The sequence below is a fragment of the Adiantum capillus-veneris genome, chromosome 11, assembly GCF_014529385.1.
Source record: "Adiantum capillus-veneris isolate H3 chromosome 11, ASM1452938v2, whole genome shotgun sequence".
NCBI lineage: Eukaryota > Viridiplantae > Streptophyta > Polypodiopsida > Polypodiales > Pteridaceae > Adiantum > Adiantum capillus-veneris.
In genome coordinates this window covers 24,863,508-24,889,675 of record NC_140941.1, presented here as the reverse complement: position 1 = coordinate 24,889,675, position 26,168 = coordinate 24,863,508, and the positions used below count along the sequence as shown (strand labels likewise).

Here is a 26,168-nt window from a genome sequence, read left to right as displayed (position 1 = left end):
TGGGGTAAAGGCGCCCGGGCCGGACGTTCGATGTCTAGCCAACAGTCCACATGCGTACTTGTCCTTATTCATTATACATACATGAATAAGGAGCACCTCACTCACAACTTCCTAAGAGGTTGCTCCACCCACAGATACACACACACACACACACACACACACACACACTGTGTTCCGACTCGAGGCAGGCAACGCTATATTATGTGTAGCTTTTGAAAGCATCGAAGCGATTTGGGGGCGGGGGGGGGGGATACCACGACATCTCGAGCAATAGCTCTTGAACTATCAATTAGTCACTTGAAAGGAGACCTAGGATGCAGACGGCAACAATCAAGTTTGAATTTGGCAAATAGAGCTAGAAGCAAGGCCAACAACAGGCTGTGAGAAGGGCATCGAAGTGGGAACAGAGCTAGACCGTGCACTCGTTCATCAAAGTTAGAGACTCCAAAATTTTTGACAAGCCGGCAAAAATCAAAGGATTTAAAAAAATATATATTTGAAGTAGCTTACACATTTAATGTGTGTAGTCCCTTGCTCCCACCACAACGCCCTCAAGCACCCCCCCCCCCCCCCCCCTCGACTTTCGACCCCGTTCTCACACACCCCGACTCTCCGAGATAGAGCAAGCTAAGAGTGAGTGATTGAAGAAGACTAGAGAGAAAGCTGAGAGTGAGAAATTGAGAGACAGAGATAGGGTGTGAGTGAGAGGTAGAGAGAAAGCGTCCGCTTTTGGCGTGTGCTCATGCACACAGGCACATGCAAATGTAGACGTGTCCAGGTACGGGTGAGTAAGCCCGGACATCACCCTACATTGGCTTGATTTCATCGACCTTCTTGGCAATTTTTCTCTTGCTTCTCTGCATCGTTTTCAACACCAGTTTTGGTGTTTTTTTCGCGTCTCGGTGTTTTCTTCTACGGCTTCGTGTTTAGGGCTTGGCACATTGGTTTCAACATCGATCATGCGGCTATTTGACTAGCGTGCTTTCGCTTGGCAGCGAAAGATGGCATTGGCAACTTTCAACCTCGACACACAGGCGACGATAGAGCGAGAGCGGCATCGGCTCATCTCTAGTGCCCATTCCGGAGCGGATTCGGCTCCGATGTATTCTCCTCAGCCATTATCGCTTCCACACTTTCCCAGTTTTGGCTTCGATGGCACATACCAACAGATACGGCTCTAACGAACCGTTCTAGAGCAGGTTTTTGCCTCAGGCACACTTGGCTCTTGGTAGACGTTTTCGATCAACGAGTTTACCAACCGATGAGGTAGTGTTGTGCCAGTTTCCCATCGATTTTGCTCATAGGTTACACAGTGCAGTCCATAGAGCTTTTGGCACGGTTTGGTGCAGTTTCATGATATGTATGCATTATGCGGATACAATTTGAGCTAGCTATAGCTTGTAGGTAGTAGGTTCACAGGTGTTTTTGAACAGGTACACATCCATAGAGCCACTCAATCAGGAGTGAGTTGTTTTGCCAAGGTTTTGGTAGTCATATGTATGCCATTTGTGGATTTTTCTACTAAGACACTGAGTGTCTATTTCCATGCGTAATTGGTGAGATTTTTAAGTTTTTTGCTCAGTTTTCAGGGAAAACTTTGCTTGATTTTTCTCAAACTCTTGCCATGGTTTATGCGTTTCTTTAGTTTACTCTTTGATGGTATAGTGGTCGATATATTCCCACTTTGACATTGATCGAGTGTTTACTCTCACTTTTGATAGGTTTTGTAGTTTGGACACACTTTGGTGTTCTTGTACCCACTCTTGCAGGAGTGAGGATTAGCATATGCTTGTGTGGCTATAGACAAATAGTCGCAAGTTTCACAGGTTTTTGTATATTTTTGCAGGTAGTTTCTCTTGTGGAATGCATTTTAAACTAGTTTGCGCTCTACTTACGTATATGGTTATGCACTTTACGCTCGGTTGAGCTGTTTGTCCTAGTTTATGCTTGTAGATAGAAAACTTTGGAGAGGTTTTATGCATATGTGAGCATCGGTTTTGATGCAATTCATCATGGTTTTCATGATTGTGTAGTGGTCGAGTGATCTCCCACTTTGTTGCCATTTTGGCATTCACTTATGGCAGCAGACATGTATGACAGTGAGAGACGGTGGTCTTGTTCTTGTCAATATCTACGATGTGGAATTGTGGTCACAGAGGGCAAATTAGGTGTCGATGTTTCAGGCGTATGAGACAGCACCGGAGTTGTATGCAAGATGCAGATACGGATTTGACTCATGTTTAGAGAGGTTGTTCCAATGGCAACCTATGTCAGTGATGGTGTGATGTCATGCTTGCCTCGAGTGTACCTCTTGCAGGTATGTCTATGGATAGCACACTTTCTCCATAGTGGTTACTAGATAGTGATGTTGCTTTCCATGTCACACCATGTCGTTAGTGGTTCAACACATTTTCTAGTGGGAGACTTGGCTGTGTGCACTTGGCCGATGGTTTGGCGTTTGACATAGAGGGTGTAGGAGATGTTTGTTTGTCTTTGCCTAGTGGTGCATCATACATGCTATGGAATGTGCATTATGTTCCTCAACTAAGATAGAGCTTGATCTCAGTGAGTCAGTTAGTAGACTTTGGTTGTTAGAAACTTCTTAGATAGAAGTCTTTCCAAATGCATTGCGGTTCATTAGTGATTGCTAGAGGAGCCCACAGCGGCTTGGTATATCCTACGCATGTGTTTGAGGTTTGAGACAGTGTAGTCTCGATTTTGTTGCTGGCATACTTTGAGCGAGAGACAAGATGTGTCTCTTTCACGGGCGATCTCCACCATGCTCATGAGATAGAGCAATTAGATACATCGTAGGTGCCAGTAGACTCTATAGAGACAGAGGTAGAGCGGCAGTGCTCTAGTGAGACACAATAGGTGTTGTCAGAGTTTGTGCAGGCAGAGGTAGAGCAAGTATGCTCCCTAGAGACACAGATAGGGACAGAACTGACAGATATGGAGTTTTTTTATACACTCATGTTAGAGGCTGATGAGTTGGTGCCAGGACGCACAATTTTGTCTATGGGTGAGAGGGACGTAGGTTTCCTAGTGTCGGTGTTGACACATCCATACGTGATGGGTAGTCTTGATGATGTAGTGATTACAGATAGCACAAGGGAGGCAAGTACAGCGAGGTTTTTGCAGATTTTGTCAGCATTTGGGCGTCTCATGTTCGACTTGTTAGTTTCAATGCTCGATCTAGCAGTTGCACTGGGAGAATTTTCAACAGGGGTTGTCAGTCATGCGATGGCTGACACTAGCACGATGCATAGTGGAGTATTGTAGACCATACAGAGTAGTCTGTAGAATTTACATGTAGGCTCTAGCGTGGCTACGCACACTCGCCTACCACTAGAGCTCATACGACTATGTGTAGATCGACATAGTGAGCCAGTGGGCATAGGTTGAGAGAGTCTCTCACCTAGTTTATTGTACATACTAGTAGTTTAGCTAGTAAGTCTCACTTATTTGTGCATTGCATTTAAGTGGGAGATTGTTGGGGTAAAGGCTCTATGCTTTTTGCTCGGGCTGGACGTTTGGTGTTCGGCCGCCCATCCACATGTGCACATGTCCTTATTCATTATACATATATGAATAATGATCACCTCACTCAGTACTTCTCGAGAAGTTGTTCCACCCACACTAGTCTCGTGCTTCTCCCCTTCCCCGCACACACCACACCACACACGCACGCATGCATCCGCACACACGTGCACTCACATGCTTTTTGTCTTTGGATTTCTTCCTACTATAGTGGTCAGTGTTGGCATCATAGTTCTCTATTTCAGTCTCTAAAACTATGTCTTCTAGTGTCTTCTTAGCTAGCTTATGTAATGGTCGATGAGTTCTTCTACTTCCTTCACTTTCATCAGTATGTTTGTGACATTTTTGAGACCCCAGAGACCTACGCCTCCTCTCAGCCCATTCAACCCTCCTTCGCCTGGAATGCTATAAATCTTGTGATTCCTTAGTAATGCCCCCTCTTGGAGCAACCTCAATCTCATTTTCAAGTTGCGGATCAGTGTCAGAGTTTGGCTCTGTCTCCTCTAGAATCGGACTGAATTGATCTGGGTTATCCCTTAATTGATTAGTTGATTGTGGACCTCGTGTGCTCCTTCTGGGTGCCATCGCTGATATGCAGTAGCTCTAATACCAGCTGGGAGGTAGTTCATCTGTCTTAGATCAACTTAGCTCAAACCACCATGATCGCCAAAATGGAATGAGCTGGATATGTTCAGATAGCTATTCTAGGTTAGTACTTAGAGTTAGTGATATCAGACTTAGAAGGATTAGATCAAACTTCATAACACTGAAAGACGGAACTGGAAGTGAAATGATAAGAGACACATAGACTCGAATTGAAATTGTATTTAAAGAATAATCAGAGAACAACTAGCAGTGATATTGCAAAGTACAAAGTATACCAATAAATGGATGTAGATACAGTAACAAGACTTTGGGATTACAAGATCAAAGTGCTCAAGAAGAGAGAGAGCGCAGGATTACAATGTGTTGTCCAATATCTGACTATGTGTCACAAGGTGTCCCAAAATTGAATAGCGGGTACTATTTATAGGTCCTCGAGGTTAACTGATTGTGCACTATTAGTTATCGTGGTAAGTTATTGCTTTTGAAAGCCTCTGGTATCCGTCAAACACTTTTTACATGTTGTTCCCTCCTTCTACATTCCTCCTCCCCTATCTTGAGTTTTGGTTTAATACCAAAATTTCCAAAAAATGTTGGTGTCAATGCTTCCTTTATCTCTTGTATTTGGGTAGCCAACAAGTAGTCAGCCCTCTAATGTCCACATGGGACTCCAAAGGTGCCTTGTGAAACCATTGGATCTACTTCATCTTGCAAAAGGACAGTAATAGAGCACCAGTAGTTCAACCAGTGTGAGTTGAGCCAAAGGGCCTTGAGAGCAAAGCCTTGTCTTACAAGGAGGCCTAGAAGTTATGCCATTTACACTTTGTTTAAGGCTCTCTACTTTGGACATTTGGGTAGGTAAGGAAACATCCCATCCAAATCTCTCTCACTTTTAGCACAAGGGATTTGGCCAAGGTTCTCCAGCTATGCTTCAAAGGGAGCATAGCATGCCAAACAACTAGATTGCATTGTACTTCATCGAGTAGACCTTTATGCATGACATACTATGCAAGTGTGTGAATTGGGGAGATAATCCATGCAATATAGGGGTATGTTTGGGCCGTGCCAAAGAGAGGGCCCAAGCACACTATGCACTTGCAAAACCACGTGCAAGGAAGAGGTCCATGGTGCACAAGAAAAACCGTCATTCGTGCTCTTGCCAAAGAAGCACAAACAAACTGTTGAGATGGCCTCCAAGGGGCTCGTTTGGCAATCCAAGGATAGATGATGGCAACATTGCAAATGGATTTTTCCCAAAGCTAGGCAAGAGTTGGAGAGATAAGGTGATGGCGGCCAGATATGAGGCCAAATATGGCCCCCTTTTCGTGCTTGCTAACAACATGGTTAAACTAGACGGTCTCCTAATGTCATGAAAATGAATTTTTGTCTACTTCAATGATTTTCACTCTTTAATATTGACCATTCTAAAGAGAGAGAATAAGAAGAGGGGAAGAGCCAATGCAAGGTGTATTTAAGGTGTGTCTCGAAACCAAAAGGAGAGGCAACATTTAGTGTCGAGGGAACTCCTATGGGGATCAAATGTGTTTTTATAGGACAAAAACAACTTAGAAATGTGCTCCAAATGCCTCTAAAAATGTGCAAGAATGCAAGCCAAAGGGGAAGAGGAGTATATTTAATGTAGCTTGAGAACCCTTGCTTATCTGCACATACACAACTCTTCAAAAGGAGAGGTGGAGAGCTTCAACGTGCACTAAGAAGGAGTAAAGAACTAAAGGAAAGGTCTAAAATGGGAAGACCTTCCGAAAACAAACCTAGTGAGACTATTATTTTGATGACACAAAAAAAATGATGCGATCTCTAGAAACGGCCTATTAAACTTATCAAAAACAAAGAGATTTGTTTTCAATGGTTTTCCATTAGAGAAGCGGAAAGGGCTATACGACAGAGATTTCTACAGCAAATAAGGCATGTGTATAAGCTACAAAGCAAGGCTACTTGCTACCAAAAGGCTTACTCCTCTCCCTCTCTCTCATGTAGATCTCCATAGCTATGATGCTTCATCATGCTATCCTAAGCTACATCATCAAGACGAACACTATGTCTTATTCTGGTACATACTGTTGCTTCCTTTCAATCTTCCCCTCTCCCTGGAGTTCTCTTGGCTCACTAAGCATTTAAAGGGCTTAGGATTGAGATCTCCAATGTGTTGTGATGTGCTAGGAAACAATTATGCTAATAGACCATACAGCATACTTTCTCCTTGATTACATAAGTCTATGGTGTGTATGACAAAGTTATATCGATCAAATGACTCTCTTTGGAGAGGTCATTAATACAATCCTTTTGGGGAGGGGGGAGGGAGGGTCAACTCCAAAAATCTAGCCCCTCTACTAGTGTCCATTGTCTCTCTTATTCTTTTATCAGTGTGGGAGCAATTGTGTGTAGATCTAGGTAATGCATGCATCGACAATGAACCTACATTCATGCAAGTAAATCATAGGATTACTCATAAATAATCAAATTTTTTCGTTGCAGTAAACCTAGTTTTTTGGTACCCAAGCATAGGATATGATCATCAAGACATTTAAAAATGTAAAACCTTTTGCCATTGCTATTTATCAATGAAATTTAGTCACTACTTTTTTCTAATCAATTTTAAGTGTATTGATTAATTTGAGAGAGGGACACACACATTTCCACACACCCACATCCGCATGTTGCAAGGGGTGAACTATAGCAGACGTGCATAAAACCCCTCCCCTTTATTGTTAGGCCAACTCCCCTTGACCTGTCGACTCCTTTTTTGGCTTTCCTTAGAGGAGAGTTGAGTTAGGCATACTTCCATTGTTTTCATTTTCAATGATGATTTAGACTTAACTTAAATGTCATTTTGGATTTAAATTATTAAATGAATCCTCTTATTTCACCTTTCATTTCACATCCTCACATGGCTTGACTTCTCTTTAATTCTATTCGATTAAAATGCTAAAGTGAAGCTTCATCTTTTACACCTCTACTAAATTCTACACACACACATCTATATATGTATGTATGTGTGTGTGTGTGTGTGAGCGCAAACCATGCTAAAGGGAAGAAAAATTGATGATATATGTGAGAACTTAATTCAAAAATCCTATAAATTTTAAAAAAATTGCTAGCATTTCCGGTTTTCTTCTTTGCGAGGAGGAAACTCGGTCGCTCAATAAAGAGACATAGCAATGCTTCACCTTATATAATTCTAGTTAAACTCAACCTAATGATTTTATAACTCTCTTATTATTTCTTATTATTGTTTTAGAAAGCCATAGTGACCCTTTCACTTGTTTAAAGAAAAGCTTGAAATGATGCAAGGATCTCCTAATTTTAATTGATTAAAGTGCAATAAAGGTCAATGTGTAATGAAGACTGGTGCAAATGTTCAGGAAATGTGTTCTGAAAATATTTGATTAAAGAAATACGAGTCCTTAGACTCCGGCTCCGACTCAGTGCTTGAAAAAAACCTAGGTTTAGTGTAATCCCACCTCCAAATTTTGAAATTTACCTCTAAATTTTATTTTTGAAGGTGAGAAAACCTACAAATTTTTGAAAAAATTAGTGTATTTTGGTATAAAAACCTTCAAATTTTGTCAATTTACCTCTGTTTTTTCACATATGTAGGTTTGCTAAGTTTTTGGAAAAAAGTTTTTTTCGAGCACAAGCTGAGAGGTAGCTTTTCAGTTGACAAGAATCTGCTTTTTCAACAAGGTGAAGGCTGACATTGGCATTTTGAAAGAAATCGTTGAAAAGAGCGCTTTAATGAATGGACAATTTACAAACACCTTTGAAAAGAAAGCCAAGAAGCCCTTAAAGTCCCCAAGGCCTTCTGAAGTTAGGGGGATGAGGGTTTTGTGGAGTAGGTATAAATACTGCTTACAATAATAAGATAAAAAGACCCATTCATAAACAAAACAAAAGCAAAGATATTTTATGCTTCGTAAGCAAAGATAGGTGTAATAAGTATAGAAAGTAATAAAATAATTTAGCAAATTAGACTTCTATGAGGTACTTAAATGAAAGGCTTCTTTCATAAATTTAAATATTTTAAAAAATCAATAAGTCAATTCTTCACAGCATAAAATCAAACTCTTATGAACACACTTCTTGAACTACTATTCTCTAAGGTCTTTTTGAGCAAGCCAAAAAGACTTAACACCAAAAGTAAAGATTCAATTTTTTATTTTTTTTATTTTTGGCAATAATGCCCCTTTATACATGATCCATGGCCATTTTTGGCACTTTTCCACTGGCATATGATGTCAGTAGATAGGTCAAAAGCAGGCCCAAAAGGTGTGTACTAGTTTTGCCTCTTGATATTCAAATGGTTTTCCACAGGTCATTGATGATGCTACACACTTTTTGGCTTTCTAAAAGAAACTCTTAGTGTTGTGTTGGGCTAGGGAAACTTTCATCGTTTTTAGTGAGGATGGAGAGTACACATCCTGACATGTTTTTACTTTTCTTGCATTCTATTGTTTTAAAATGTTAAAGTGAAGCTTCACAATGCATAATTTTAGCAAATTTTACACACACACACACACACTTTTTTTTTTTGCATTCTATTGTTTTAGAATGCTAAATTGAAGCTTCACCTTGCATAATTGTAATATATTCTATACACACATACACATATATTAATTAGTTTTTTTTTTATTTCACCTTTCATTCCATAACTTCACATGGCTCGTACATTTCTTTCATTTCATAGTTTGATTCCAATCGTTAACGTTCGAGGAAGTCTCTTTTATTAAGCGGCTACTGATCGAGTTTCCTTCTCACAAAAAGAAAACCGAAAATACTAGCAAAATTTTTGAGATTTGCAAAATTTTTGGACGACTTTCTCACATATTTCATCTGTTTTTCTTATGTTTACCATGGTTTACAGCTAGCTAGTTTCGATTTTCAATCGGCTCAAGGCTAAGCTGAGACAATCCTTTCCCAAACACTAATACCGGTTTAATTCAACCTAACAATTTTATCACTTTCTTATTGTTTTTGAAAGCCGTCGTGACCCTTTCACTTGTTCTCATATATATTGAGCTCATTTCTATGCTCACATTTGAAAATTTTGGAGGGCCTTTTAAAAGAGAAAGAAAAAAGAGCTCTTCCAATGAGAGAAGGGCCAACGTTACGTAAAAAAGTAGATGATAGTAGCAAAAATATAAAAAAAGTGTCACTCACTCATTCAATGAACCAATGGTCCTTGAAAATGATCACCTTGGCGCCACTCATTCAATATGGCTTTTGTCATCATTGAAATGCAAAAAATAATCAAAAAATTGTTAGCTAATGTTAAAAGTTGAAGATTCAAACACCGCCAATGCATCTGGAATGCCAAAAAAACTAAAAAACGAATGTCTACTTGCCCTTTCCTGTCACCCGGAGAGGGAGAAAAGGCCAAGAAACCCATAAAAGGTTTTTGTGTCTTTTAAGGGTTTTTTGGCCTTTTCTCCCTCTCCGGGTGTCAGAAAAGGACAAGCAGACAATCATTTTTTAAGGTTTTTTGGCATTCCGAATGCATTGGCAGTGTCATGATCTTCAAATTATAAGACTAGCTAATAGTTTTGTGATTTTTTTTGCATTTGAGTGATGATGAAAGTCATATTGAATAACGACGCCTATCTCATGGAAAAGACAATCGCATTTAATAAAAAGATAACCGTTTTCAAGGATCATCAAAAAATTAGTTTCACTTTTTAGAGTATCTAATTGTCCTTTTGAACGTACTTAATGAGTGCAAATGCATTTTAAGAAAATTCTCTAAAGAGAGAAATAGAATTTCTTAGAAGTCTCCGAAATGACCTTCAAAATCTCCTAATGATAGATATGTAACTCCATTTTGCAATGAGAACTTGATTAATTTCCATCATCTTGTGTTCTTAAGCTTTTTCCAATATTAATTAGGATTAGCGTTGACCAATTATGAATGGGAGACTAACATGTCCTCCTTAATTATGCTAAGGGCCTATCACATTATTCACATTAGTGACTTGATCTATTAATATATCATAAAAAAGAATCACAACTAGAGTATTAATATATCATTAAAAAGAATCACAACTAGAGTCATGCTCAAAGCAAGCCAGGGCATTAACTGTTCACAAAAATCATAACCTCAATCATGAGAATAAATACATCCAAAAACCAACTAGTTTACAAAGGCTCTTGAACGAAAAGCTATAAAAAATAGAAGATTTCAACTATTGATATGAAAAAGTAGGTCCAGTCAATGTGGAAAATGATAAAGTTTGAATGTCCGCCTAACTCTCTTCTCTTCTCCTCCAAGGCTTGATTTAGAAAGCCATAAATGCCATTCCAGCTTACAAAGCTCTATGCAGTAAAAAAAGTCCATGCAATCGGGTAGTCGTGTTAACCCAAAGAAGGTGAGTTTAAACTCATATGGGCATCAGAACCAGAAAGAAAAGAAGCTTTGGATAGCTTCACATGGGGCAATTAAATAAATATAAAAACCTTAAAATTTAACTTGTATGTCTTTCTCGCTCGCTTCTCCTCTATGAGGTCTATGAGATGGCCAAAAAGATAGTGTCTAGTGATTTTGTTGTATGGTGGTGTGTGACGAAAAATTGTTTTGTTTGGTCTCCTCAACTTTCACAAGGTACCGGACGAGCCCTTTTTTTGATCCATAAGTTACTAGGCAATGAGCTAGTACCTTTTGGGAAGTAATTGAAATTTGTAGAGCATGCATGTATGTTTGGCACTTCTCTTGGGATCAAGTCCTAGAGTCTGAGGCGAAGGAGCTTGAATTTGCAACCATCATCAAGAAGTTGGACATTGCCGCGGGTAGGGTTGCTAATTTGAAGATGGCACTTAACACGCACTTTAGAAGTGTGAGATGTCCAACTCCCAATTTTGATGCGCACATGAACGATGGTACGTGCGTGGAAGGTGAGGCTATCGTCATTAGTAAGCCTTGCTTGCAGGGTGGCGCCAAGAGAGGGAGTGAGTGTGATATTGTGGCCCACCATGGGCAATTCCACATATGAGATGTTTCTATGGCCTTGGTAGAAGCGAGGGATCGAACCCTCACCGATCTCCAGCCCTTCATAGAAAAGAGCCGCCCTTATGCTTCTGTAGTCGATTCCGATCTTCTTGTTTGGGTTGCTCATTTTCACCATCAACTGCACCTCTGCGTTCAAGAAGAGCGCGCCCGCCGCCTCTGCTTCAGCTGCTGTGGTGCTATTGCTCATGCTGAACTTTGTCATCTTTGCCTGCGTAATGGTGTACTTGGGCAGCTTTGGATGCAGCACGAGGAAGAATAGCAGCACGAGGATCCCCAGAAACACCACAAATGTGCCCACGATTGCACCCACACAACAGCAGCAGCGCCACATGCATCGTCGGCGGCGGCGTCGCACTAATTGCAGGGGGAGGCCTGCATGCTCTCTTGCTGGGTCTTCTTGCTGATTGAAAGGCACCTGATTGACTGCGATTTGGGTTGTTCCTAGAAGCCTCTGCTTGTGCTGCTCATGCATTTCAGCAGGCGTTTGGGGGTTGGCCTCCTGTTGAGGATTGGCATGTTGGCCTTCAAATGGACAAGGGTAGTGGATGGGAGCACCATAGGGATGCACCTTGTCACCCATAATTGATGATCTGCTGCTTCTTGTAAATCAACGAAGTAATTAAGCTCTGCAAAGGCTCCAAATATGCAGATTGAATAAGAATAAAAGAATTGGATGTGGGCTCAAAAAATAATTGAATCCGAAGAGAAGAGAATTACTAAGCCACAACCTGGGTTAAGAGAGATTTATAGGGCGGCATGCGAGTTGCCAAGATTGACACGCTCACAACGGGCGAGTCAAAAATAGCGTGTGGTGTGTGGTGTAGTTGTTGGTTTTCCAAGAGACGAGAGAGAGAGAGAGAGAGAGAGAGAATATCTAGAAGCAGAAATTTAAAGGTTCGGTCCTAGACTTTCAAGTCTCCTTTCTTTTGCGCATTCACAAGGCCCTCTTTACCTTCTACTTAGATGCTTAACTCGTTAATATGTGGGCTTAACGTTGGGAAGGGGGTTGGGGTGGAATCTCATAAGATCTTGGCTTGGGGGTATTCAAGACCAAAAGGGAAAGGAAGAGAGGAAAAAATGTCCAGGTTACAAAAAATGAGGTGAACTTGTTGGTAACCATTATTTATAGGTCATTTTACCTTACCATACCTCAGAGAATGAGTCTTTGCCAACTCGGTCTTAACCTAGCGGCTCTATGCCTAGGGACCTAGTTTTTACTTTGATAGCATCCTTGGTCATGTGCATGGGCGGCAGCGGGGCAAGATACATACATACATACATATATATATATATATATATATATATAGAGATAGAGAGAGAGAGAGAGAGAGAGAGAGAGAGAAAGGGAGGGGGGGGGGGGGGGGGGGGGAGGGGTGGAAAGTCTAACTCATCTACATACTTTTTGTAATTATCTTTAGCTTGCCAAAAACTTTGGAGGGCCATTCATAGCATATCATTATGTTCTTGTGACTATCTCCACCAATAAAAGTGAGATTGAAAGCCATACATAAGCATAAATAGACTAAACTTAACTTGGTAGTCACATGTTTGGTATTCTACTATTTAAATGGTCACACATTGTAAACACTTCTACTGTTATTGGTTTTCCACTTTGTGAATTGTTTAATTGCTCTCTCTAAGTACTCATTATGAATGCTACATTAGGCGTTTGTGGGTTTTTTTGTGTGTGCATCTACAGCAAAGCCAAGCACAAGTTTTATTTCTTTGGGGAGCTTACAACACAACAAGCTTGTTGCCCACTTTGGCTAGTATACCCATAATAATGTGTTGACCTATTAACGGTAGTGAGCTCAATGCTCCAAATTTAGACGGTGCACAATGGGTGGACTCCACCATGGAAGTTAAATCTGACCTAGAACCATTGGCAGATCCATAGGACTGTAAGTATCGGGTGCACAATGTTGCATGTGTGGAGCGGGAAGGGAAGAGTTGGGTGCCCAATGCATGAGTGTTTGATGTGGGAAGGGAAGAGAGGAGATAGAGAAGAGGAGTCTTTGGGAGAACCACACTATACTAGAATAAGTGTATTTGAGAGGTTCCTTTTTTATGTATGAAGTAGAAGAGTAAATGGTAAGTGTATGTATGGGTTTAGTCACGGGTGGCCCCTATAGCCTCTACCCAACCAATCTTCCACTTAAGGCCACTATGGTCGTAAGTGGCTATGACTAAAGTTAATATGTACAACCATAAAGTGCAACAGTTTCACCCTTGTACAACTATGTTCACCTTACAGTCATTAACGCGATGCAATGTGCAAATTGCCCCATGGCCAAGCTCTTTGTAAGAGCACCCACCACTGGGTTTTCATCAGTGTGAACCTTGATAATCTCCAACCGCTTATATATCAATGCATCCCAAATCAAATGATACCTCATCTCAATGTGTTTTGACTTGGAGTAACACAAAATTCCTTGCCAAAGCAATGACACTCTAACTATCACAATGCAAAAGTAGAACATGCTAGTAAGTGTCTAAGGTTCCCACTAGAAATGTCCACCATAGAGCTTCCTTGGTGGTATATGATGCTACAACATACTCAACCTTTGTAGTAGAAGAAGACATACAATCCTAGAGAGATGACCTCCAAGAAATGGCTCCGGTAGCTAGATGTATACCTCCTATTTTATTTGCAACGCATATAATCCGCATCCGTGTAACAAAAAATAGATGCATTGCTATTAATGAAGCGTAAGCACTTGCTTGTTGTACTCTTCAAGTACAACAAGCAATTGTATACCTCCTATTGTATAATCCGTGTCTGTGTAACCAAAATAGATGCATTGCTATTAATAAAGTTTGAGGCACTTGCTTGTTATATACTTGCTTCGTGTACCCTTCAACTACCTAGGAAAATGTTTCACCACTATCTTATGTTCCTTTCCACGATTAACCTTATATCGAGTAGCTAATAAAAGCTAGGAGCCAAGAAGATCAATACTTGTGACCTAGAAGTTGAATGATGGTTCACTTATCATCTCGATCCTTTATGTTGATGATATGCTCATTGTCGAGAATTCTAAAGATAAGATTGCTATCTTGAAAAATTCCCCTAGCACACAATTTGCGATGAAGAATTTGGGAGATGCAAGTCACTTTCTTTGTATGCATATCAAGAGGGATAGAAAACATGGAATAGTAGACTTATATCAAAAAACATACATCCACAAGGTCTTGTAATGTTTTAATATGGAAGACTACGCTTATATCATGAATCATACATCCACAAGGTCTTGTAATGTTTTGATATGCAGGGGGAAAAGCTTTCATTGAGTACCCCAATGCACGCAAATGCAAAAATTAGCAAGAATGATGCTCTTAAACCTAATGCTAAGAAATATAAAATGGAAAAGGTGCCATATTCTTTAGCACTCGGAAATCTTATGTATGCCATGGTAGCCACGAGATCTGGCATTGCTTTTGCAGTGGGAGAGGTTAGCAGATATATGGAAATTCTTGGTAGAAAGCATTGGGAAATAGTGAAGCACAACTTGAGACATTTGAAAGGTACGTCATACAAGTGCTTACGCTTTGGGAATAGTGATGCATCCATGGTCGTTACATGGATGCGGATTATGCGGGTTGTGTGGATAATCGAAGATCCACATTTGGTTATGTTTTCCTATTTGCTAGAGTAGCTGTGTCATCAAGAGAATGTCTCCAGGATTGTACATCATTGAGAAGGGAATAGACAAGTTCAATAGGGAAGGGTTCCACACATGGCAAATGAAGCTTAGGGCCCCCTAGATGAAGAAGATACTATGGGGAGTGGTCAAAACTCCACCAGATGAACAAGAGGGCGTGCATAACATGGCATTTAGTGCACAAGCTTTAGAAAAGGACAAACGAGCACTTGGGATCATTATCACCGCACTTCACAACAACTATGTCCACTTCATTGATGAATGTACAAGTGCACATAAAGCATAGGTTGTTCTTGAAGAAAATTTGGGGCTAGAGTTAAAAGAAGTAAAGTGAGAGCCTAAAAAGACAACTTTACAAAACCACAATGTATGAAGGAGAGGACATAGCTAGCCTTGTGAATAGACTTAAAAGCATCATAACCCAACTTACTTACATAAAGTGTGATGTACCAGAAGATGACAAAGTGACTGTGCGCACTTCCACCCTCTTATAACAACTTAGTCACCATCCTTGAAGAGAAAGAACTGGCACCAACATTGCAAGATGTCATTAATTCTCTTCAAGAAAAAGAGAAGAAGCAAAAAGGCTCATTGACATCACCAGGTGGATCTTTTCTTGTATCATCACCAAGGGTAGGATATTCAACATGTTCATCAAGTGTAAATAAGTGTTATGATTGTGGGAGAATGGGACTTGTAGCAAAGGATTTCTACCCAACAAGTCTTGCAACAATTGTGGTAAGAAGGGGCATCGTACTTCTTGATGCTACTCAAGTGGAGGCAACAACAGTGGAGAAAGTAGTAGTGGCAGCATCAACAACAGAAACTATAAAGGCAAGAAACTTGTCATAGGATCAGCTCATGTGGTGGATGATGTCCAAAGAACAAGACAAAGACCAAGGCGAGAACAACGTGGTCTACTCTGACAACATACTGTGAAGATTGTAGCCTCTCCAGTTCAAGATGTTTGATCGTTTTTGAAGGAATCTCTTTTGTTGCTTCTCTGCCTGTAAGAAATTTTGCTATGTGCTTGGATTTTGGTGCCTCACACTATACTCAATTGGAAGATATGGTAGTTTGTGGGAAATTGCCCCTATGTGGGATAGGGCCCCTTGTGTGGTTTGAAGCAACAGGACTAGCACGGGAGACTGAGGCCTTTAATGGGAAAGGGGGTGTTTGAGATTAAATATTTTACCCAAAAAAAAGAGATGAATTTGGCTATAGAGAGAGGACAAGCCGAGTGGTTCAGTAGTTTGAGGCAATCAGCGAGCGCAGTGGATTCGTATTATGGCAGGTGAGTATGGGGTTGAATGAGGTGGGGAGCAGCCGGGGCTAAGGTTGCAGGTGCCGAAGCAGAGGGATGAATGCTACTTTTTTCTTTTACCAAGTAAGCATTTGCATTGATTAGTAAGACAAAAAGTTACATTGAATCACCAAGGAAGGGGTAAAAAGACTGGAAGATATATAGGGGTCAATATACTATCCGAGGATTTACAAAAATTGATCAGGGCTCCAAGGCTTGAGAGGCTACACATACAAAGAACATTCATAGATTATCTGCTTCATTTTGGAGTCTGAGGCAAACTCTTGGGCTTCTTCAATTTTCCTAGCCAGCTGGTGAATGTCATCATTCAACTCTTGCAGCCAATCATGGATGACATCCACTATCCCATTGTTTATCAGGTCTTCCTGCCAACGAGTCTCTGAGTACTGACATCCTGTGCCTGTAGATCATGATTTGGTCCAGTTTGAGATTGGCATCCTACACAAAACATTCAAAAAAAATACCTTCAAACTTGGTACATGGAAATTAGCAACAAATATGTAGGAATTTTTGAGCTTCCATATGACCCACAAGAACTCAGTCCTAAATCTATTCCAAAAATTCTGATAGTAATCTAGCTGAGTCCCCTAACAATAGGTGCTTCCAACTAATCTAAAATCCCAAAATGTTGAGAAGAGGCTCAAGGATAGGGTGATTGGTTTGGCAATTAAGAAGTAGGTGAGGGATGTCTTCCACTTCTCTCCTGTATCTGGCACACTTCCCATCACTCTGGTTGCCTTTTCTACTTTTGGTCCCCTATCCAAAGTGCTTTGGGCAGGATTATCCAAAGAAGCACATATTGTTCAGGCTGAATACTTCTATTCCAAATGGCTTGAAACTTGTGGTTCCATTGAATCTTGTCTAGTCCAACATGCCATCTCTTATGTTGAAGGGGGGAAACCAGCTCAGAAGTGAAGTTAGGGGGATTCCTCAGAGCTGCACCACTTTTCCATCTATTATTCTTGGAAGAAGGGGGAACAAAGGATTAATCACAAATCCATTTTAGGTCCTTGGGGAATTGCAAAATCCTTCTTTCCAACAGTTGCACCTCCTAGGGTTGCAACTGGCATGTCTTGATTAGCTGGTCAGTGGATAGCCAAGAATTAGTTGTTTTGTTCCAAAGATCCTCCCATGTTATAAACCCCTTGTGGTGGATTCTCCTGGTTGTTCTAGCTTGAGTTTGGGTAATATAGGGATGGGTTCCCTAGACCACCAAATAGAATTTTCTTTTCTTATCCTGATCTTGAAAGTTTACCTGGTTAAATTCCAAGTAGGGCCTACCTCTCTCCCATGCCTGCCAAACTGACTTGAGTAAAGAAGATCCTACGAAGTAATCTCATGTGGCCCAATGAATGTAGAGACCCAAGGGAGCTTTCTCCAAAGCTTTTGTCCTTTGATATGAAATTCCTTCAGCTTCCTGAACAGTAAACAATTCCATTCAGTACGTCAGGTTGACAAGTGCCATGGTCACTATCTTGATGGAAAGTTTGTTTGCCGAGGCTTTGATATTTTTAACAGCAAGACCTCCAGGTTTTTTGGGGAGAATGCAAATGTCCCATTTCACCTTAGCAGCCCCTTCTTGAAAGGGTCCCCTGCCCATAAAAAATTCTTGCAGGTTTTAATGATATCACTTAGGGTGGGATTCTGGGGGTCTCCAACAGCTAAGAAAGTACAAAAGGTAAGCAGTCATAAAATGGTCTACCTTAACAAACACATAATCCTGATTGGGTTTTGTTGCTTGTTTGTAGAGTTAGTGATGCCCATCTAACCCAGGAGTCTTGTTGGGTTTTAAGGCTTCAAAAGATGATTTTAAATCAAATGTACTAAGGGGGCAGTTAGGAGATAGGACGTAGCTAAATAGATATTTGAGTAGCTTACTTAATGAAAAGAGACAAATTATCACACACGAGAGATTATAGAGTAGAGAGAGAGAGAGAGAGAGAGAGAGCACACATGATATACGTGGTTCACCCAATGTTGGGTACATTCATGGGAAAGCAGCCACTCAATGGATTTAGCACTTCAAACAACAAGGTTACAAAGGGATTATACCCTTAATAGAGCTCCCACCTTTCTTCACTCTCCCCAGCTCACACCCACCTTGTTGCATCAACTTCACACTCCAAAATGTGTGTAGAAATGGCCTCCTTTTATAGGCCAAAAGGATTGCCCTCTCTCATGAGAGGCAACCGTGTGTAGCCGCCCTTGTGTAGACAAGTCCAAATGGACTCTCCAATCCACCCATGTGTGGCCTCCCTTGAGAAGACAAGTCCGCCTTTGAAATTGGCCAGCGGCCATTGACTACCGGCCACCGGCCAAACGACCGGCCATTTTTCGACCATTTTTCGACCGCGGTCCAGCCATAATATTTCGATGAAAAGGAATTTTCCGGCAAAGCCTGAACATTTTGATTTCTGGCGAGTGGTTTTTCTTCACAAACCCCACGATGGCTTCTCCTCATAATGGGGCCTTCCAAATGTGCGTTTTTTAATACAAAAAATTACAAGGGGTAAATCAGGCTCCATACTTAACAATCTCCCACTTGGAGACTAATCTCCAAACCAAACCCGTGTTACCATATACATGTGGTAGTGATGTGTGTGAACACACTAGGACTGCCGGGGCATTTTTTCCCTCTTTAGGAGGTTTTTTCCCCCGAGCATTGTATATACTCCCATCACTCTAGGGCTATCTATCTTTCCATTGCACACTAAGTAATACACTCTCTATTGTGTGCCTTGAGCTTCCTTCGTCTTCTCCAAGCTGTGTGTGTTTCTCTGCAACCCTAATTCCAACAATTGGTATCAGAGCAGGTTGCGTCCTCCTGGGCTTAGTCGCCAGCTGCTCCAGCACACACCTGCTCACTTTCTCCGATTGCAGTGAACTTTGGCGAGCGTTCGCAGGTCAACTAATATTTTGGGACAGCTCGTAGAGCTAGGTCTGCTCAGATTTTTGATTCGGGCTCATTTCGGCCTCCGTTTCCACTACAGGCAGGTCTGCACAAGCAATTTCGTCATTTTGTGCAAAATTTTTGTCAGTGCCGTTTTCTGCATAACAGGTGCCTTACAGTCTTCTACGGTTTGTGCTATATAGCAAGCATTGTTCCCGCTCTGTTTCTCCTATTTTCGGGCAATTTTCACATCATGTGCAACATTTACCATGGCTAACAACAACAACACAGATGTGTTCAAGATGTTTGCTGTTGAGGACAGGTTGGATGGGGACAATTACCCTGTGTGGGCTTATATGATGCAACATGTTCTTTTGTCAAAGGGCATCTGGAACATTGTGCAGGGCATTGATGTATGTCCTGGTTCTGAGGATGTAGGCAATGTTGAGGATGTTGCAGGTCTTGCTGCAAGGATTGCTGCTGTTACAGTTTTTTTGCCGTCTATGGCAAAACACGCTCGTTGGGATGTAAAGGATGCACAGACTCATGCATTGATTGCGTTGTCTGTGAAGCGCACCATTGTTCCTCACATCCGTTCAGTGAAATCTGCAAAACAGGCTTGGGATATTTTGGCTGGTCTTTATGCAAGCCGCAATGAGGCTAAAATTGCTTTGCTACGTAAAGAGCTGGAGTCGAAGATTATGCATGAGGAAGATGATATGGACACTTTCCTTGCTAGTGTCAAGGATATCAATGAGCAACTTATTTCTGCAGGTGAAGTCATTTCAGACAGTTCCCTTGTGCAGACTGTTCTTGATGCCTTACCAGATTCTTACCAGACTTTTGCTAGTACTTGGAGACTTGTGACCCAAGGAAATCCAGAAGTTGTCAAGTTTGATGCATTATGCACATTGCTGTTGCAAGAGTCACTTTCCTAGAAAAAACAGGACTAGACAACATGCAGTTGAACAGGCTTTTATTTCTTCTCAAAGAAAGGGTGGTAACAGCAATGCAGCCACTTCTTATGGTTCTGCTGCGAGTGGCAAAACTTCTATTCCCAATGCTTCTGCGGGAAGCACTTTGTCTGGCAATTCTGGTGATAAGGGCAAAAAGAAGATGCACTGCCATTATTGTAAAGCTAATGATCGCTTGATCAAGTTGTGTCCTAAGTTGAAGGCCAAAGAGGCTAAGAAGAAAGAGGGTGGTTCCACTACAAATGTTGGTTCCACTATAAATGCAGCCATTGTTGAGTCTTCTGTGAAAGGAGACTGTGATGCTGATGTTGATGCAGAATGGGCTTTTAGTGCAGAGTGCACTTACAATCCTGTTGTCCATGATGCATGCTTGTTAGTTGCTGCAGATTCACATGTGTGGTATCTCGACAGTGGTGCTACAAAGCACATTACCTCACATCATGAATTGTTCACCTCTCTTGAGTTTGTCCCTCATGGGAATTTTGTCACTTGTGCCAACAATGCCTCTTATCCAATTCAGGGAGTTGGAAAGATTGTGCTTACTGCTGCAAATGGCAGTTCCTTCACACTTGTTGATGCACTTTATGTACCTGGGATCAAGAAGAATCTCTTGTCTGTATCCGCACTTGCTAGACTTGGACTTGTAGTCAAATTTGTGGATGACAGATGTACAGTTCATGATCTCAGTTTTGGTGATGAAATTGTTGCATCCGGCCTTTTGTGCCGTGGGCTATATAAGCTCACTTTGTATGACAAGTGTGGACAAAATTTTGCAAATGTTGTTGCAGATTCAAGGGCTATTTCATATGCAAAACTTTGGCATGCACGTTCTGGTCATCTAAATTTTGCCAGTTTGCTGCGTTTGCAGAAATCTGATATGGTTGCTTCTTTGCCACCTCTTGAAGCACTTGTCAAACATGGCCTTTGGCCTTCGGGCATTTTTACGGCTAGGGAAGGTGCCCATGGTCTTTTCCCCTCCACACATACCCCTTTGCTACAAATTCTCTGTGGTGTTGTTGTGGTCCCAAGGAAGACGAAGAAACCTTCTGCAGTAAAAACTTTGGCATTTTTTGAGATTGCAGAAAGTGGCTATTGAACAACATAAGGGATCATAAACGAGGCCATAATCATATAATCTGTACTTGTCGCTATAAGCGAGGAGAGTGGAAGATTTGCAAGATTCCACAACACCAGCACGGTTTGGTATTGTGGACACTCTTACATCTTTGAATTAAGGTTATGGACCTAATAAGCATGGCTAATTATTGGAGATGCCGATGCACCGTACGGCTAAGAGATTTTTGATATCTAGGTATTCTTCCCTTTATTTGCTAGCAACACACAAAAATGTCATGGATTCCTTGTTCGATTTTTTGGATATGGAACTTTTCAAGAATCTTCTTTTTTACTTTGAACTTCCTTCACAAGAATCTACTCCTCCTCCTCAAAGCGTGCTTGAAATTTTGGAGGATACTAGCAATCTAATCAACAAAAATGAATACGTCACAAGGAGTGACTTTCAACAATTTGAAGAACGGTTTTGAAAATTGGCAGTTCGCGTCCACTTGCTGGCTACAAATCACCTTACGGAGTTGATCATCTTGTGCATTCCACAGGCTACAATATCTACACTTGGCAGGTGTCAAACTAATCTCAACCAATGTGGCAAAGAGGAGACTTTTGATAGTAGACTTTAAGAAAGCCAAATTGCAAAAGTTTATGTTTCAATTGTATGGGAGAGCATCAACGGAAACATTGTCCCCAGGTACTTGATTCATAGGAATTTTTATGGATTCTGAGTAGTCAATCAATTGTTTTTGCATGCTCTTTAGTGGTTATCTACCCTTTCAAATAACAATAAGATACAATAACCCTTTCAGTTACTTGTATAAGATACAATAGCTTGCTTATCATAGCATATTCAGTCAAGATCTCATCCATGTTACAGTGATGATTTTCTTCTTTAAAGATTTTGACAAGTTCGACTCTTCTTTTTTTAGACACATGTGTGTCAACGGGAGCATCTATTAGCTATGAGCACCATCACTCCATAAATACTTATGTGCAACATGGCTTGCCTTTTGCCATATGGCATAGTGGTTTCCAAAGGTTTGGACTATGCTAATAGCACGTTTTTACGTCACAAGAGAGTGTATATGGAGCATTCAACGACATTATCTTCCGTCATAGATATGGCTATGAGCAAAATTCCAGAAAGTTTTATTTTGCAAACTCAAGACACCTCGCCACAGTAAGGCAACAAGGATAGACAATTTCAAAATTTTCTATATTTTAACTTTAAAATTGGCAATGCTTGCCTATTGTACAAATCAAAGTGCTTTAATAGCATTTACAAGACGCAAGGCGTCTAGCTCGTGCCACGCTCTTGTCATTGACTTCAAATCAACGACATTGGCACACAGTTTTGGACATCCGACACCCTGCGGATATAAGCTCACAAATTACGTAAGACAAAGACTTGTGATGTATCCATGCATGGTGAGGCACGACACTTTTGGTATCGGCTCCATTTGTAGAGGCCGTCGATGTCGCCCCAGACTTACACCTTTGCATGCATGGCATGCCAATGAGAATGACATAATTCCATCTCATTACTATTTACGCTTTTGCTATAATACTAACTACCCTGTCAAGGACAAGATAAGTGACTGATCTCTCAATACATTTTTTATGTTTACTCACAAGCAAAGTGCAGTATTTAAGTCACCTTGATACAATCACGCTCACTTACAAGGTAGGTGGGTTAAGATGTGACTTATGGTATCTCTCTCTACCAGGGAGTTGTACACACACACTGTCGTATGATTATCGGATAAGCTATGATTCAGACCATGTTTGCATAGAAGCTTTCGTAAGGTGCATACAACACATTAGAATAAGGGGTCTTCCTCAGCCCAGCGTTCTCTCTCTCTCTCTCTCTCTCTCTCTCTCTCTCTCTCTCTCTCTCTCTCTCTCTCCACCTTCTATGTGAGAAAGGTGACACTAGGCATGATGTTAGTTCAATATGGTAACAACAAGGGCTAAGAGGTAACAAGAAGGGCCAATAGCTGTCTATTACCACCTATTTTGGAATGGCTAAGAGCCATCTGTTTGTAATCCATCAATGATTGCTTTCAAGCTCCAACAATTATATTCAGTGGAGTACCCATTCATTATAATGGACAAGCAAGCGTCCTACCATTAGCCATTTTTTTGTGCATGATTGTCATACTACACACCTTAAGTGTGAGGATCAAGTGGAGTTTTTGAATGTCTTAAACTCGTAAGGGCTTATCTCTACCAAGGTGTATAGATGCAGCATCATTTCAGACAGCACGGCTGGTCACAAAAAACCAAGATTACTGATTTTTTAGGTTTGGAAAAGACCTAGTGGTGAATACGATTCCATCTTCAGTGGATCTCCTATTTCATCTATAGCACTAAGAGTGTCTATATGTGTACAGTTTTTTGGGGGTACGACCTAGCTAGTGATTACTAAATCACTTATTAAGTGTGATGGTCAATTCTTGGAATCTTCACACTTGCACTTTCAAGGAAAGAAGTCCATATGCTACCAAGGGCTAGTGGATAATTTCAACTTCCAAAGTTGAATTCAGATATTGTTGGCGGCTAGTTGAGCACTTTCCATATAGAGGTCTAACCAAGGGGTTTGCCATGGCCCCTTTTAACCAAGGGGTTTGGATTGCAAAGGCAACATCCAAAGTTATATGTGCAATACTACTTGCATTTCACTAATTTTCAGCTAGTGTTCCTAGGCCTTTGCAAGCGAGAAATTTGGGCAAGTGCCTTTCACTCTACAGATAAGTGTGCACTATGTTCAAAGGTCCAGGTACACATCTGATTTAGTTTTGTTTGATTTTCCATGTAGGATGCATAAACTATGTTTGCATCCATTTTTTCTCCTAAAAGAAATGACAAGGTCATCTAAGAGCCAAGCAATTTGGGTTGTAGTGTCCAAAATAAGTTTCTACATTAAGCAGTTATGGTGTAGAGTTTGATTTGGCACATATTGTCACATGGGAAACAACATGGTCTAGGAACTCAAGGAGTTCAGTTTAGCCAGTGTAGAGCAAGGCTAATTAGGGTCCCTCTCACTCCCGTCATAGAGTGTTTGCAGTTACCTCCGCGCACAAGTACATCTCGTACTTGAAGGATGTTCTTTTTTCAGACACTGTTACATGAGACATATTCCACATTTGGAGAATATGAGTCTTTGGGACTGACACTGGTGCCAACTATTTCAAGTATGTGGGCACAATCACTTGCAGATGAGAGGGAGAGAGAGTGTTCAATGACGTGTGGAACACTCATCGGCTCCCTGATGGTTGCTACTGCACGTTGCATGAGTACCGAACTAGTGGCATCAACTCCCAAACTCGCAGCATGCATGGAGGTTGGCAGAAGAGAGTGAATTGCAGATTGTCGAGGCTCGCCCCTGCATGGCAGGTTGCCAGTCTCACCTAAATATAATTTAGTTATGATCAATGTGGGGCTGTAGTTCTTGGCTGCAGATGTGTGGTGTTGTATGACAAAGGGTTTGTGGGCGGTTGCAGCATGATCAGCGCCAGTGATTGGTAGAGAGAGAAATCTGAGTGCGACTTATATTTTCAGCATCCAGTGGTTGAGGAAGGTTGTCTAGAGCTACTTGTTGATGAGGGAGAGCGAAAAATATGTTGTGTGTGTGAGGCTGGGGGACTTGGAGTCGGAACAAACCACGGCGGTATTTGATGCACATGACAAGATGTTAGCGTGAGTGGATGTCGGTAACACTCATGCATGCAATACATTATACATCCACATGTTATTGACTTTGTCGGATGGCAAGCCAACACTAATCAAGAGATCTCATCGACGGCTGTGGGCCATTATCATCATTCTGTGTGCCTTCACACACACTTCATTTGAATCAGTGTTATTGTTCGAAACCTCTCTCCCCGCTAAATTCTAATAACTTTCGATGCCATTATTTTGGGTTGCACTCTAGGGTTGGTTAATCTACAGGACGACAACCAGTTTTTCTTTTTTGAGCCTCTTGAAATTGTTTCCCTATACAATTGAATCTCAACGACAACTTCTCAGTGTGATAGTCAATTCTTGGAATCTTCACACTTGCACTTTCAAGGAAATAAGTCCATATGCTACCAAGGGCTAGTGGATAATTTCAACTTCCAAAGTTGAATTCAGATATTGTTGGCTGCTAGTTGAGCACTTTCCATATAGAGGTCTAACCAAGGGGTTTGCCATGGCCCCTTTTAACCAAGGGGTTTGGATTGCAAAGGCAACATCCAAAGTTATATGTGCAATACTACTTGCATTTCACTAATTTTCAGCTAGTGTTCCTAGGCCTTTCCAAGCGGGAAATTTGGGCAAGTGCCTTTCACTCTACGGATAAGTGTGCGCTATGTTCAAAGCTCCAGGTACACATCTGATTTAGTTTTGTTTGCTTTTCCATGTAGGATGCATAAACTATGTTTGCATCCATTTTTTCTCCTAAAAGAAATGACAAGGTCATCTAAGAGCCAAGCAATTTGGGCTGTAGTGTCCAAAATAAGTTTCTACATTAAGCAGGTATGGTGCAGGGTCTGATTTGGCACATATTATCACATGGGAAACATATTGTCATGAAGTAGTATTACACTCTCATTATTCTAGATTTGAGAGAGGTATGTACTTCTTGCTATTAACCACTCTTATCTCTCTACAAGCATTTGATTTGTGATAGTTGGCATCACTAATTAGGTTGATTAAGGTGGGTCTTAATCTTGTAATTAGTGTGTGTGCCCTATAGTTTGCTTGTGTGTAGATAGGTTTTATGAAACTCTAGCACCATTCACCTAGTGTGTGTAGCTATTGATGAAGTGCCGTGATTGACATGTGGTGATTGGAGAGGCCAACACCAGTGTAATTAGTGTGTGCTTATCATCAGTGTGCTTGGGGTTTCTAGTCTATGGTAAGTCAGACTTCGGTGGACTTGATGTAGGAGTTGATTGATTAGTGATTAGAGTATGTTTAGAGTTAGTCTTGCCATGGCTAATCTCTACTTGCATTGGAGAGGTGACCTCTTGAATCCTCTATTTCTATTCATCCAATGCTCGTGCTTCCATGCCCTAGCCGGGTTGCCAATCCACGGATTGAT

At 41.1% G+C, this 26,168-nt stretch overlaps 1 protein-coding gene across 1 annotated transcript; it reads right to left on the bottom strand.

Moving 5' to 3' along the window:
* Nucleotides 1-10,240: 10,240 nt before the first annotated feature.
* On the bottom strand, nt 10,241-11,887 carry LOC147447009 (NDR1/HIN1-like protein 26). Its single transcript, XM_086524231.1, has one exon. The coding sequence runs from the start codon at nt 11,739-11,741 to the stop codon at nt 10,878-10,880; it is 864 nt and encodes a 287-aa protein (XP_086380357.1). The 5' UTR covers nt 11,742-11,887; the 3' UTR covers nt 10,241-10,877.
* Between the last annotated feature and the right edge of the window lie 14,281 nt (nt 11,888-26,168).